Source organism: Scardinius erythrophthalmus (assembly GCF_964197995.2).
Source record: "Scardinius erythrophthalmus genome assembly, chromosome: 10".
Classification (NCBI taxonomy): domain Eukaryota; kingdom Metazoa; phylum Chordata; class Actinopteri; order Cypriniformes; family Leuciscidae; genus Scardinius; species Scardinius erythrophthalmus.
In genome coordinates, this window is record NC_138230.1 from 1,690,229 (window position 1) to 1,706,120 (window position 15,892).

Sequence of the window (15,892 nt, forward strand, 5' to 3'; positions counted from 1 at the left end):
TGTCCTGTCCTCGAGGTTAGGGTTAGGTTAGTCTGGGTCTGGGTGAGCAGACACACTTCACGTGAGCATCTGTCCTGTCCTCGAGGTTAGGGTTAGGCTAGTCTTGGTCTGGGTGAGCAGACACACGTCACATGCGCATCTGTCCTGTCCTCGAGGTTAGGGTTAGGTTAGTCTGGGTCTGGGTGAGCAGACACACGTCACATGCGCATCTGTCCTGTCCTCGAGGTTAGGATTAGGTTAGTCTGGGTCTGGGTGAGCAGACACACGTCACATGCGCATCTGTCCTGTCCTCGAGGTTAGGGTTAGGTTAGTCTGGGTCTAGGTGAACAGACACACATCACATTAGCATCTGTCCTGTCCTCGAGGTTAGGGTTAGGTTAGTCTGGGTCTGGGTGAGCAGACACACGTCACATGCGCATCTGTCCTGTCCTCGAGGTTAGGGTTAGGTTAGTCTGGGTCTGGGTGAGCAGACACACGTCACATGCGCATCTGTCCTGTCCTCGAGGTTAGGGTTAGGTTAGTCTGGGTCTGGGTGAGCAGACACACGTCACATGCGCATCTGTCCTGTCATCGAGGTTAGGGTTAGGCTAGTCTTGGTCTGGGTGAGCAGACACACGTCACATGCGCATCTGTCCTGTCCTCGAGGTTAGGGTTAGGTTAGTCTGGGTCTGGGTGAGCAGACACACGTCACATGCGCATCTGTCCTGTCCTCGAGGTTAGGGTTAGGTTAGTCTGGGTCTGGGTGAGCAGACACACGTCACATGAGCATCTGTCCGCACCTTTTGTCGTGCAGACGCGGCGAGTATTAACCTAGCAGCCTTGCTTCATCCGTTTTTATCTGTGAGGGGATCAGATGGGTCTCCATCATCAAGTACACAACTATGTGTGATTTATTTTTGATAACTATTTTATTTATTTATTTATTTATTTATTATGTACACTCACCTAAAGGATTATTAGGAACACCTGTTCAATTTCTCATTAATGCAATTATCTAATCAACCAATCACATGGCAGTTGCTTCAATGCATTTAGGGGTGTGGTCCTGGTCAAGACAATCTCCTGAACTCCAAACTGAATGTCAGAATGGGAAAGAAAGGTGATTTAAGCAATTTTGAGGGTGGCATGGTTGTTGGTGCCAGACGGGCCGGTCTGAGTATTTCACAATCTGCTCAGTTACTGGGATTTTCACGCACAACCATTTCTAGGGTTTACAAAGAATGGTGTGAAAAGGGAAAAACATCCAGTATGCGGCAGTCCTGTGGGCGAAAATGCCTTTTGATGCTAGAGGTCAGAGGAGAATGGGCCGACTGATTCAAGCTGATAGAAGAGCAACTTTGACTGAAATAACCACTCGTTACAACCGAGGTATGCAGCAAAGCATTTGTGAAGCCACAACACGCACAACCTTGAGGCGGATGGGCTACAACAGCAGAAGACCCCACCGGGTACCACTCATCTCCACTACAAATAGGAAAAAGAGGCTACAATTTGCACGAGCTCACCAAAATTGGACAGTTGAAGACTGGAAAAATGTTGCCTGGTCTGATGAGTCTCGATTTCTGTTGAGACATTCAGATGGTCGAGTCAGAATTTGGCGTAAACAGAATGAGAACATGGATCCATCATGCCTTGTTACCACTGTGCAGGCTGGTGGTGGTGGTGTAATGGTGTGGGGGATGTTTTCTTGGCACACTTTAGGCCCCTTAGTGCCAATTGGGCATCGTTTAAATGCCACGGCCTACCTGAGCATTGTTTCTGACCATGTCCATCCCTTTATGACCACCATGTACCCATCCACTGATGGCTACTTCCAGCAGGATAATGCACCATGTCACAAAGCTCGAATCATTTCAAATTGGTTTCTTGAACGTGACAATGAGTTCACTGTACTAAAACAATATGGTCCAACATTTCTAAAGAATGCTTTCAGCACCTTGTTGAATCAATGCCACGTAGAATTAAGGCAGTTCTGAAGGCGAAAGGGGGTCAAACACAGTATTAGTATGGTGTTCCTAATAATCCTTTAGGTGAGTGTGTGTGTGCATTAAAAGTTCCATTTCGGCAACGAGAACGTTTCTGAGCCAAATGAAGATAAAGATGTGTTCTGGTGACTGGCATGTTTGTTGAACCAATCAGATAAGAGTAAATCCAGAATCAGCGAGAAGCTCTCTGATTGGCTACATGATGAAGCTGGACCCGCCCTCCTCTTCGCTCGCAGAACTCAGTGAGAGAGAGAATCGTGAAGGAAGACGCAACTGTACAAATCGGGTTATTCCGGGAACTGTTTTGCCTCATGAACACAACAAGACTCTGGTGCCAAAAGTGTAAGCACGGAGAAATGGAAGTCAGAGGAACACAGATCATGTTTATTTGCGTTAGCATGAAGCTGCAGTTTCACAACACATGAATTACACTCACCAATAACAGTGAAATGCTGCAAATATTTTGTTCTTACACTTTTTAAGGCGATTTACACCTTTACAAATCTTCTCTTGCACATGCGATTCTTTATGGCATCATATTACCTTCATAGAACAGGGTCAATGATCTGAAATTGAATGATCATCAGTGATCGACTTTTAACATAATACAAGTGTTAAGCAGTTACACACACACACACACACACACTGATGTGTCTGATATATGAAGGTCAGTAGCAACAGATGATATGTTGATATAAAAACATTAATGCGTGCGTGTGTGTGTGTGTGTGTAGCTGATCATGGCTCTGCAGGGTGTGGACAGAGTCATCGGTCAGCTGATGAACGGCCTCAAACAACTCAACCTTCATCAGTGCGTCAATATCATCATCGTCGCAGATCACGGTAACACACACACACACACACACACACACACACACACGCTTAACCGTGGAGAAACTCTCCATCATGTGCAAATGTGATGTGTGTGTGTGTGTGTGTGTGTGTGTGTGTGTGTGTGTGTGTGTGTGTGTGTGTGTGTTTTTGCAGGTATGGAGGAGACCAGCTGTGAGCGTAAAGAAGCTCTTCAGGATTTTGTGGGTGATGTTGATCATCTGTTTGTCAGTGAGGGTCCATTTGGACGAATCAGAGCCAAAGACAAAACACACACCTGTAAGTCAGACACACACACACCTGTAAATCAGACACACACCTGTAAGTCAGATACACACACACCTGTAAGTCAGATACACACACACCTGTAAGTCAGACACACACACTCCTGTAAGTCAAACACACACCTGTAAGTCAGACACACACACTCCTATAAGTCAGACACACACACACCTGTAAGTCAGACACACACACACCTGTAAATCAGACACACACCTGTAAGTCAGATACACACACACCTGTAAGTCAGATACACACACACCTGTAAGTCAGACACACACACTCCTGTAAGTCAAACACACACCTGTAAGTCAGACACACACACTCCTATAAGTCAGACACACACACACCTGTAAGTCAGACACACACACACCTGTAAATCAGACACACACCTGTAAGTCAGATACACACACACCTGTAAGTCAGATACACACACACCTGTAAGTCAGACACACACACTCCTGTAAGTCAAACACACACCTGTAAGTCAGACACACACACTCCTATAAGTCAGACACACACACACCTGTAAGTCAGACACACACACACCTGTAAATCAGACACACACCTGTAAGTCAGATACACACACACCTGTAAGTCAGATACACACACACCTGTAAGTCAGACACACACACTCCTGTAAGTCAAACACACACCTGTAAGTCAGACACACACACTCCTATAAGTCAGACACACACACACCTGTAAGTCAGACAAACACACTCCTGTAAGTCAAACACACACCTGTAAGTCAGACACACACACTCCTGTAAGTCAGACACACACCTGTTAGTCAGACACACACACTCCTGTAAGTCAAACACACACCTGTAAGTCAGACACACACACTCCTGTAAGTCAGACACACACACACTCCTGTAAGTCAGACACACACCTGTAAGTCAAACACACACCTGTAAGTCAGACACACACACACACACACACACACACACACACACACACACACACCTATAAGTCAAACACACACCTGTAAGTCAGACACACACACACACACACACACACACACACACCTGTAAGTCAAACACACACCTGTAAGTCAGACACACACCTGTAAGTCAGACACACACACTCCTATAAGTCAGACACACACACACCTGTAAGTCAGACACACACACTCCTGTAAGTCAAACACACACCTGTAAGTCAGACACACACCTGTTAGTCAGACACACACACTCCTGTAAGTCAAACACACACCTGTAAGTCAGACACACACCTGTAAGTCAGACACACACACTCCTATAAGTCAGACACACACACACCTGTAAGTCAGACACACACACTCCTGTAAGTCAGACACACACACACACCTGTAAGTCAGACACACACCTGTAAGTCAGACACACACACTCCTGTAAGTCAAACACACACCTGTAAGTCAGGCACACACACTCCTGTAAGTCAGACACACACACTCCTGTAAGTCAGACACACACCTGTAAGTCAAACACACACCTGTAAGTCAGACACACACACTCCTGTAAGTCAGACACACACACACCTGTAAGTCAGACACACACCTGTAAGTCAGACACACACACACTCCTGTAAGTCAGACACACACACTCCTGTAAGTCAAACACACACCTGTAAGTCAGACACACACACTCCTGTAAGTCAGACACACACACTCCTGTAAGTCAAACACACACCTGTAAGTCAGACACACACACTCCTGTAAGTCAGACACACACACTCCTGTAAGTCAGACACACACACTCCTGTAAGTCAAACACACACCTGTAAGTCAGACACACACACTCCTGTAAGTCAGACACACACACTCCTGTAAGTCAGACACACACACACAAGTCAGACACACACACACACACACACACACACACACACACACACCTGTAAGTCAAACGCACACCTGTAAGTCAGACACACACACACACACACACACACACACACACACACCTTTAAGTCAAACACACACCTGTAAGTCATACACACACCTGCAAGTCAAACACACACCTGTAAGTCAGACACACACACACACACACACACACACACCTTTAAGTCAAACACACACCTGTAAGTCAGACACACACCTGTAAGTCAAACACACACCTGTAAGTCAGACACACACACTCCTGTAAGTCAAACACACACACTCCTGTAAGTCAGACACACACACACACACCTGTAAGTCAGACACACACCTGTAAGTCAAACTCACACCTGTAAGTCAGACACACACACACACACACACACACACACACACACACACACACACACACACACACACACACACACACACACTCCTGTAAGTCAAACACACACCTGTAAGTCAGACACACACACTCCTGTAAGTCAAACACACACCTGTAAGTCAGACACACACACACACACACACACACACACACACACACACACACACACACACACACACACACTCCTGTAAGTCAAACACACACCTGTAAGTCAGACACACACACTCCTATAAGTCAGACACACACCTGTAAGTCAGACACACACACTCCTGTAAGTCAGACACACACACACACCTGTAAGTCAGACACACACCTGTAAGTCAGACACACACACTCCTGTAAGTCAAACACACACCTGTAAGTCAGGCACACACACTCCTGTAAGTCAGACACACACACTCCTGTAAGTCAGACACACACCTGTAAGTCAAACACACACCTGTAAGTCAGACACACACACTCCTGTAAGTCAGACACACACACACCTGTAAGTCAGACACACACCTGTAAGTCAGACACACACACACTCCTGTAAGTCAGACACACACACTCCTGTAAGTCAAACACACACCTGTAAGTCAGACACACACACTCCTGTAAGTCAGACACACACACTCCTGTAAGTCAAACACACACCTGTAAGTCAGACACACACACTCCTGTAAGTCAGACACACACACTCCTGTAAGTCAGACACACACACTCCTGTAAGTCAAACACACACCTGTAAGTCAGACACACACACTCCTGTAAGTCAGACACACACACTCCTGTAAGTCAGACACACACACACAAGTCAGACACACACACACACACACACACACACACACACACCTGTAAGTCAAACGCACACCTGTAAGTCAGACACACACACACACACACACACACACACACACACACACACCTTTAAGTCAAACACACACCTGTAAGTCATACACACACCTGCAAGTCAAACACACACCTGTAAGTCAGACACACACACACACACACACACACACACACACACACACACACACACACACACCTTTAAGTCAAACACACACCTGTAAGTCAGACACACACCTGTAAGTCAAACACACACCTGTAAGTCAGACACACACACTCCTGTAAGTCAAACACACACACTCCTGTAAGTCAGACACACACACACACCTGTAAGTCAGACACACACCTGTAAGTCAAACTCACACCTGTAAGTCAGACACACACACACACACACACACACACACACACACACACACACACACACACACACTCCTGTAAGTCAAACACACACCTGTAAGTCAGACACACACACTCCTGTAAGTCAAACACACACCTGTAAGTCAGACACACACACACACACACACACACACACACACACTCCTGTAAGTCAAACACACACCTGTAAGTCAGACACACACACTCCTGTAAGTCAAACACACACCTGTAAGTCAGACACACACACACACACACACACACACACACACACACACACACACACACACACACACCTGTAAGTCAAACACACACCTGTAAGTCAGACACACACACACACACACACACACACACACACACACACACACACCTGTAAGTCAAAGACACACCTGTAAGTCAGACACACACCTGTAAGTCAAACACACACCTGTAAGTCAGACACACACACACACACACACACACACACACACCTGTAAGTCAGACACACACACACACACACACACACACACACACACACACACACACACACACCTGTAAGTCAGACACACACCTGTAAGTCAGACACACACCTGTAAGTCAGACACACACACACACACACACACACACACACACACACCTGTAAGTCAGACATACACCTGTAAGTCAGACACACACCTGTAAGTCAAACACACACCTGTAAGTCAGTCAGACACACACACACACACACACACACACACACCTGTAAGTCACACACACACACACACACACACACACACACACACACACACACACACACACACACACACACACACACACACCTGTAAGTCAGACACACACCTGTAAGTCAGACACACACCTGTAAGTCAGACACACAGTTCAGAACTTTGATAAATCATTTTTAAAGTGTATTTTGCACTTTGTCAAGTTTGTGTGTATGAATCCAGATTTGAGGCCCGTTCACACCAAAGGCAAATACTGTAATACTGTAGCGATGAGGATGTTTACAAACTTCGTGCTGACTCTAGAACAGCCGTCCACACTGAACAAGCTCTCAGAGTTTACTAGTAAATCTCACCATTACTTACAAATAAACGGAGAGTGACACATTCAGTTAATCCAGAGATCGATGACTGATGTTTTCTTGTAAAACTTACTCATATAATATTTGCATTATTTACAACCTAAAAATATACTTTTGACAGTGTTCTCTGTGTGTGTGTGTGTGTGTGTGTGTGTGTGTGTGTGTGTGTGTGTGTGTGTGTGTGTGTGTGTGTGTGTGTGTGTGTGTGTGTGTGTGTGTGTGTGTGTGTGTGTGTTTGACAGTGGATGCGGCTGCGCTCGTGGCGAACATGTCGGTAAGTGTCTGCATATTTCCTGCTGTGTTTTAATAACTCAGATTAATGTCCTCATGTTCGTACAGTTATCGCCTCAGACAGAAACACTGCTATCTGCATTTTCAATGATTTTAAATTTAATTAGTTTGAGTCAAGATTATTTATTTAGCGATTTATACACACAGATTGTTTAAAAGCAGATTAGCAGTTATTACCCCACATGTTTATTCTTTATCATTAAAAATAATTAGTTTTCACAAATACACGTAAAGACAGATTTGCTTTACACACTGTAGAATTCTGCGCACAGCTGGAGGATGAACATGTTTCAGCGTGTGTGTGATGACAACAACACGCACTCAAACATCTGTGTGTATAATTCTGTGTGTGATGACAACAACACGCACTCAAACATGTGTTTTGTAGCGTGCTGAATCTGCAGATGGGTGTGTGAGTGTGTGTTGATGATGTGTTTGTGAGTGTGTGTGCTTTACACACTGTAGAATTCTGCGCACAGCTGGAGGATGAACATGTTTCAGCGTGTGTGTGATGACAACAACACGCACTCAAACATCTGTGTGTTTTATTCTGTGTGTGATGACAACACACTCAAACATCTGTGTTTTGTAGCGTGCTGAATCTGTAGATGGGTGTGTGAGTGTGTGTGCTTTACACACTGTAGAATTCTGCACACAGCTGGAGGATGAACATGTTTCAGCGTGTGTGTGATGACAACAACATTACACTCAAACATGTGTTTTGTAGAGTGAATCTGCAGACGTGTGTGTGTGTGTGTGTGTGTGTGTGTGTGTGTGTGTGTGTGTGTTGCAGTGTAAGCGTCCTCAGCAGCAGATCAAGCCGTATCTGAAACACCTGTGTGTGTGTGTGTGTGTGTGTGTGTGTGTGTTGCAGTGTAAGCGTCCTCAGCAGCAGATCAAGCCGTATCTGAAACACCTGTGTGTGTGTGTGTGTGTGTGTGTGTGTGTGTGTGTTGCAGTGTAAGCGTCCTCAGCAGCAGATCAAGCCGTATCTGAAACACCTGTGTGTGTGTGTGTGTGTGTGTGTGTGTGTGTGTGTGTTGCAGTTTAAGCGTCCTCAGCAGCAGATCAAGCCGTATCTGAAACACCTGTGTGTGTGTGTGTGTGTGTGTGTGTGTGTGTGTGTTGCAGTGTAAGCGTCCTCAGCAGCAGATCAAGCCGTATCTGAAACACCTGTGTGTGTGTGTGTGTGTGTGTGTGTGTGTGTGTGTGTGTGTGTGTGTGTGTTGCAGTGTAAGCGTCCTCAGCAGCAGATCAAGCCGTATCTGAAACACCTGTGTGTGTGTGTGTGTGTGTGTGTGTGTGTGTGTGTGTGTGTGTGTGTTGCAGTGTAAGCGTCCTCAGCAGCAGATCAAGCCGTATCTGAAACACCTGTGTGTGTGTGTGTGTGTGTGTGTGTGTGTGTGTGTGTGTTGCAGTGTAAGCGTCCTCAGCAGCAGATCAAGCCGTATCTGAAACACCTGTGTGTGTGTGTGTGTGTGTGTGTGTGTGTGTGTGTGTGTGTGTGTTGCAGTGTAAGCGTCCTCAGCAGCAGATCAAGCCGTATCTGAAACACCTGTGTGTGTGTGTGTGTGTGTGTGTGTGTGTGTGTGTGTGTGTGTGTGTGTGTTGCAGTGTAAGCGTCCTCAGCAGCAGATCAAGCCGTATCTGAAACACCTGTGTGTGTGTGTGTGTGTGTGTGTGTGTGTGTGTGTGTGTGTGTGTGTGTGTGTTGCAGTGTAAGCGTCCTCAGCAGCAGATCAAGCCGTATCTGAAACACCTGTGTGTGTGTGTGTGTGTGTGTGTGTGTGTGTGTGTGTGTGTGTTGCAGTGTAAGCGTCCTCAGCAGCAGATCAAGCCGTATCTGAAACACCTGTGTGTGTGTGTGTGTGTGTGTGTGTGTGTGTGTGTGTGTGTGTTGCAGTGTAAGCGTCCTCAGCAGCAGATCAAGCCGTATCTGAAACACCTGTGTGTGTGTGTGTGTGTGTGTGTGTGTGTGTGTGTGTGTGTTGCAGTGTAAGCGTGCTCAGCAGCAGATCAAGCCGTATCTGAAACACCTGTGTGTGTGTGTGTGTGTGTGTGTGTGTTGCAGTGTAAGCGTCCTCAGCAGCAGATCAAGCCGTATCTGAAACACCTGTTGCCCAAGCGCTTCCACTACGCCAATAACCGGCGCATCGAGGACGTGAGTGTGTTGGTGAGCCCGCGCTGGCTCTTCGAGAGGTACAGCACTACACACACACTACACACTCATCACACGTGCAGCACACACTCTTATGTGACAAAAGATTCTGTTCTCAGATAAAATGACCTTTCAGTTCATCAAAGAATCCTGAAAAATAAAATGCATCACAGTTTCCACAGAAATATGACCTGTGTTTAACACTGATAATAATCATCCGTGTTTGTTGATCCTCATATTAGAGTGATTTCTGAGGGTCATGTGACTCTGGAGACTGGAGTAATGATGGAGAACTGATGATTTACACTGAGCAGAAATACAGTAAAAACAGTGAACGCAGCCTTGGTGTGTGTCTGTGTGTGTGTGTGTGTGTGTGTGTGTGTGTGAGGAGACTCTTTCAAAACAGTTTTAAAAACATAATTATTCCAAACTTTTGTATGTGTGTGTGTTACTGCAGGTCTCCAGGGTCTCTCACATTCTGCTCCGGAGGAAATCATGGATATGATAATGACATCTACAGCATGCAGGTGTGTGTGTGTGTGTGTGTGTGTTGCAGTGTAAGCGTCCTCAGCAGCAGATCAAGCTGTATCTGAAACACCTGTGTGTGTGTGTGTGTGTGTGTGTGTGTGTGTGTGTGTGTGTGTGTGTGTGTGTGTGTGTGTGTGTGTGTATCTGTGAGTGTGATGCTGTAATGTAGTCTAAATGCACAACTTTTTCTCAGATAGTTGTCAGCTTTCACAGTAAATGACACATGACTGTAACTGTGGTGTATTCCAGCTCACGCTGTCGACTCTGTCTCCCTCAGGCCGCGTTTCTCAGTTTTGGACCTAAATTCCTCTTTCAGACGGAAGTGGATCCGTTTTCCAACATCGAGCTGTACAACCTCATGTGTGGTACGAGAACACGCGTCAGGTCTTTATTTATAGAGCACATGTACCTTGAGCAGAAGTGCTGGTCCTCTAGCCGTCCCTGGATGTGCTCCTCTCTCCTCAGACGTGCTGGAGATCTCCCCATCCCATAATAACGGGACCCACGGGAGCCTGAATCACCTGCTGCGCGCCCCCTTCCACAGCCCTGCCCCCCCGCGCGAGCAGAGCGGCCCGAGGCAGTGTCCGATCCGCAGCCTGGAGCCCACACACACACTGGGCTGTAGCTGCACTGCTCTGGTACACACACACACACACACTGAGCTGCACTGAACTAGTACACACAAACATTGTATTTAAATCTATTTAGACATGAGAATGGCAACACCAGACAATAAGGGTTCATTAGTTGCATTAGTTATCCGGTGTGTCCGTAACACTGTCTGTGTTTCAGAGTGGAAGTGACATCAACATGCGCTTGAATCTCTCTGAGGCTGAAGGTGAGTTCAGTTGTGTGTCTGTGACTCAGCGCTTTCACTCTCTCTCACACACACACACACACACACACACACACACACACACACACACACACACACACACACACACACACACGTCTGGAGACTGTGGCGCAGCAAAGCAGAAGTGTAGAGATACTTCCCTATCCATACATTTCACTCATAGCGCGTGTTAGTGGATGCTTTTGGGAAAACTCGTTTTTCTCCGGAATAATGGCAAGCCACATCCTCGAACGCAGATCTCAGAAATATCTATCTGGATATGAACTTATTAGTCATCCTTAGGATTTCGATTCCCTTTTATCGATTCCTTCCTGAGCATTTCAGAATGACTTCAAAGCACTGAAGCGAGAGATGAGTCATGAGAACTGAACTGAAAGTCGTCTCTATAATTACATTAATCAAACAACGAAAGACAGAGAAAATTCACTAGTTCTTCACTGAATAACGTTTTTAACTATATTTGTAATGTATATTTTATTTATAAAGTGCAGTGTTATTTTACATTTGATCACAGTTTCTGAACCTGAATTTATGATGTACCTGAAAATCTTAAAACACTGTATATTTCAATCATATCTTTATTCAGTTTTATCTATTTGTTGCCATTGCTAATTTTTTATTTGTTCTTTTTTAATTACTGAGTGTTTATTGTCTTTAGTAATGCTTTACGTTTATTTACATATTTTTATTGAAAAACATGGAGCATAACAAGAACATTTCCAAAAAACAAAACATTTTTATATATTTCATACATCTTCCCACCCCCGCCCTCAGCATCCAAAAAATCAGTTACACAGGGTTAGAAGTTATTACACAAAGGCTAAGACAGACATGTCCACATATTTTCATATACATAAGCACATCATATATACACATATCAATCAGTGGAGTGAGAGGTATCTAATATTGCCTGTATCGATATTTGGTTATTTTCCAGAAAATGTATAAAAGATCCCATATTTTATGGTAATCTTTTAGTTTGCCCTTTATACTGTAGGATATTCTTTCCAATGCAATGCAGTGTGACAGATCTTTTAACCAATGATCAATGGATGGACCTTCTATGTTCTTCCAGTAAAATGCTACTAAACGTCTTGCAAGAACTAGACAAATGTCAATCATTTTAGTGTGATAACCTGATAATGGTAGACTTACAGGAATTAAACCCAAAGCACATATTTCAGGGGTCATTGGAATTGGTTTTGAAATAATTGAAGAAATTAGTGCTGTCACTTTTTGCCAGAATGTCTTGATCAACTCACATTCCCAGATACAATGGAAGAATGTTCCCTTATGTTTTTGGCATTTAAAACAGATGTCTGGGATTTCCGTGTTAAACCTGTTTAACTTTTCAGGGGTGACATATGTACGCATTACCCAGTTGTATTGGATCAGCTTAAATCTAGTGTTAATTGACAGATTCTGGGCTTTGGCACATATCTGGCTCCATTCTGAATCTGGAAGGTCATATTGCAAATCTACACCCAAAGCAATTCTCTTGGAATCAGATGATTCCTCAGAACTGTTTACAAATTTGCAATAAAACAGTGAAATTTGGTTTGTACTAAGTTCCTCATAAAACATAGCCTTTTCTAGTTCTGTTGGTAGAGGTCTAGAATGCTTTACGTTTATATTAGTCAGGCTAGTTGTTCTTCTATGGTGTTTATAAACCACAAGCAAACGTTCCTTGTGTAAGTGTTCTTCAGCCTGTTGATTTCTGTTCATGAAATTCAGCTGCAATTAAATGTTTTGCAATAAGACTAAATGTGAATGATATCCAAGTTTTTTTGTTTGTTTTTTGTTGCCTTATTGGAATTTAAATTAGGAATCGATAAGAATCGGAATCGAAAAGCAGAATGGAAACAGGAATCGGAATCGTTAAAATTCAAAGCATACCCAACCCTAGTCTTCCTTTCCACTGAGAAGAGCCAATCCCTCAGGCAAACTTGCAGGAGGATTTGTTTCAATCTTGAACAGCAGTTTCATCAAAGTGCGGTTGCCTGAGACCGAGGATGGGCCTGATAATCCGTCCTTCTCCGGAAGGAGGAAGTAGCGTCTGTAGAAGCCTTGCTCGCTGTAAGCCGGCAGAACTGTCTCTACAGCTCCAGTATTGGCTAAAACCCCAGGTTCCTTCATGTCAAGGTGGACCCCGGCTGTGTCATGACCCTGGCCCCTGGGAAGGACCCTTGTCTGCACCAGGCCGGACACTTGGGGCTGGTCTCCAGAAGGACGGTGGTCTCGTCAGATGCCTCCAGCATGGGTTGGGGAGCTCTGTGCGAGGGCAGGCCGACACCGACTCCTAGTCGAGCGTGGAGAAACAGTGCCTGGAAGTGCTGGGAGTTTTTCTGGCCTTTAAAAACTTCCTACCAGTCCTGAAAGGGCACCATGTCTTAGTCTGCTCAGACAACATGGCTGTGGTGTCCTGCATAAACCATCAAGGTGGACTCACATCGAGGCCTCTGTACAAACTGGTGAGATAGCTCCTCTTATGGGCACAGCGCAACCTTCACTCACTGGGAGCTGGGTTACACATGGAAGGGGGGAATCTCCTCAACCACCACCAATGTGCAGCACCACCTGGATGATGCGATGGCAGCCATATTGTGCCAGAACGCCCACCACACACCAGCTTACTGGTGAAGAAGCCAATCAGTATATGGGGATGATTAGGAGGCCATGATGGACGGAGGCCAATGGGCAAATTTGGCCAGGATGCCGGGGTTACACCCCTACTCTTTTTCCAAAGGACACACACAGAGAGTCAGGACCTCGGTTTAACGTCTCATCCGAAGAACCAAGGGGCAGACATGATGTCGTGGGGCAATGGATGCTCCATCCCCAGGCGGTTCACATGATCTGGAGTATCTTCAGGAGGGCAAAGGTCGACCTCTTCGCCTCAGGAGACAACTCCACTACTGCTCAATATTCTTCTCGAAGAACAGGGACGCGCTGGCCAATGAGTGACTATGGACACATGGCCCCTCTTTGGTGTAGCAAGTCATGGCTCCCTAAGTTGATGCAACTGCTGGCAGCAGCTCCCTGGCCAATTTCCCTGAGAAAGGACCTTCTTTCCAAGGCGAAGGGTACAATTTGGCAGCCACGATTTGGTCCATGTCTGGCCCCTCGACAGAAGCCTATGGGCCTCCGCGCGAGGGTATTAAGCACTATCTCTGAGGCTAGAGCCCCGTCTGCTAGACGCCCGTAAGTGGTCTGTCTTCTCCGACTGGTGCACAGCCCGAAATAAAGACCCAGCGTGGCGGCCATAGCAGCAAGCCATGCTCTTGTGGCCAGCCAGTCTATAGGCAGGAACGACTTAGTGATTCGTTTCTTGAAGGGGGAACACAGAGACAAAAGAGAAAAGAGACAAAACACACCCATTACTCATGAAGAGAATCTCCGGGAGCCAAGGTTACGTTAGTAACCGAGTATGTTTTGCCTGTTTTTGCTGAGCAACATGAGCTGAAATGAATACCATGAAAACAGTGTTTTGTCTGGAGTAACATCACATATTACAGTAAACTACTGACCATTATTATAGGCATCCCTGTATTTTAAATAGTAGATCATGATGCTCAAAACACCAAAGTCATATATTTGGATTCCCATGGATTGATGCATTTGGCTAATGCTTTTATCCAAATGAACTTGAGCTGCATGTTTTCAGTTCCCCACAGTTAACCTGTGCCCCTGATGTTTCTTCTCTTGTGGACTGTGTATCTCCAGCTGAAAGGGTAAACTGAGTTTAAATGAGGAAGTTCCTGAGTAAGATGGAGTGGAGGTGTTTGTGAAGCGCTGCTGAGATAACAGTGATGTATGATAACATGTTGCTAAGATATGAAAGTCAATATTACTCAAAGGTGATAAAGTTCAGCAGGAATTCTCCAGTGATGGTCGGTGTCGGTCACAGACTTGAGCACAGCTGCGTGACTGACCGCATGTTACTTCAGATATGTTTATTCAGGGACTATAAACTGATCATGACCTGCATATGAAAGTGAACCATCTTACTGGATTTGTAATGAGAATAACAAAATATAAGCTTTATGGGTGTCCTGCTGTTTTCCCACAATGTAAAAACTTTATGGTTTAATCACTGAGAGCCAAGAAATTAAGAAACCGTAAATAATAAAATATGTGTATTATTATTATATGTGCAGTGGCAGACAGTGAGCGACGGCACATGTTGTTCGGCCGTCCGCGAGTCCTGCAGTCTGATGCTGAATACTGTGTCCTGAATCAACACGGCTTCATCACGGCCTACAGCACACACACACCCGTGTGGAGCTCCTTCACTGTGGACAGAACGGTCAGAACACACACTCACTCACACACACTCACACACACACCTGTCTGGAGCTCCTTCACTATGGACAGAACGGTCAGAACACACACTCACTCACTCACACACACTCACACACACACCCGTCTGGAGCTCCTTCACTGTGGACAGAACGGTCAGAACACACACTC

At 45.4% G+C, this 15,892-nt stretch overlaps 1 protein-coding gene across 1 annotated transcript in view; it reads left to right on the forward strand.

Annotated features, from left to right (window-relative positions):
• Window positions 1–15,892, forward strand: part of LOC308697489 (venom phosphodiesterase CdcPDE) — a 61,052-nt gene that overhangs the window by 17,969 nt on the left and 27,191 nt on the right. Inside the window, exons 12-20 of the mRNA XM_081376769.1 lie at window positions 2,720–2,828; window positions 2,973–3,095; window positions 7,832–7,863; window positions 9,952–10,079; window positions 10,496–10,565; window positions 10,844–10,931; window positions 11,032–11,204; window positions 11,359–11,404; window positions 15,580–15,728. Of these exons, the coding sequence (XP_081232895.1) occupies window positions 2,720–2,828; window positions 2,973–3,095; window positions 7,832–7,863; window positions 9,952–10,079; window positions 10,496–10,565; window positions 10,844–10,931; window positions 11,032–11,204; window positions 11,359–11,404; window positions 15,580–15,728 (918 nt within the window). The remainder of the gene's footprint in view (window positions 1–2,719; window positions 2,829–2,972; window positions 3,096–7,831; window positions 7,864–9,951; window positions 10,080–10,495; window positions 10,566–10,843; window positions 10,932–11,031; window positions 11,205–11,358; window positions 11,405–15,579; window positions 15,729–15,892) is intronic.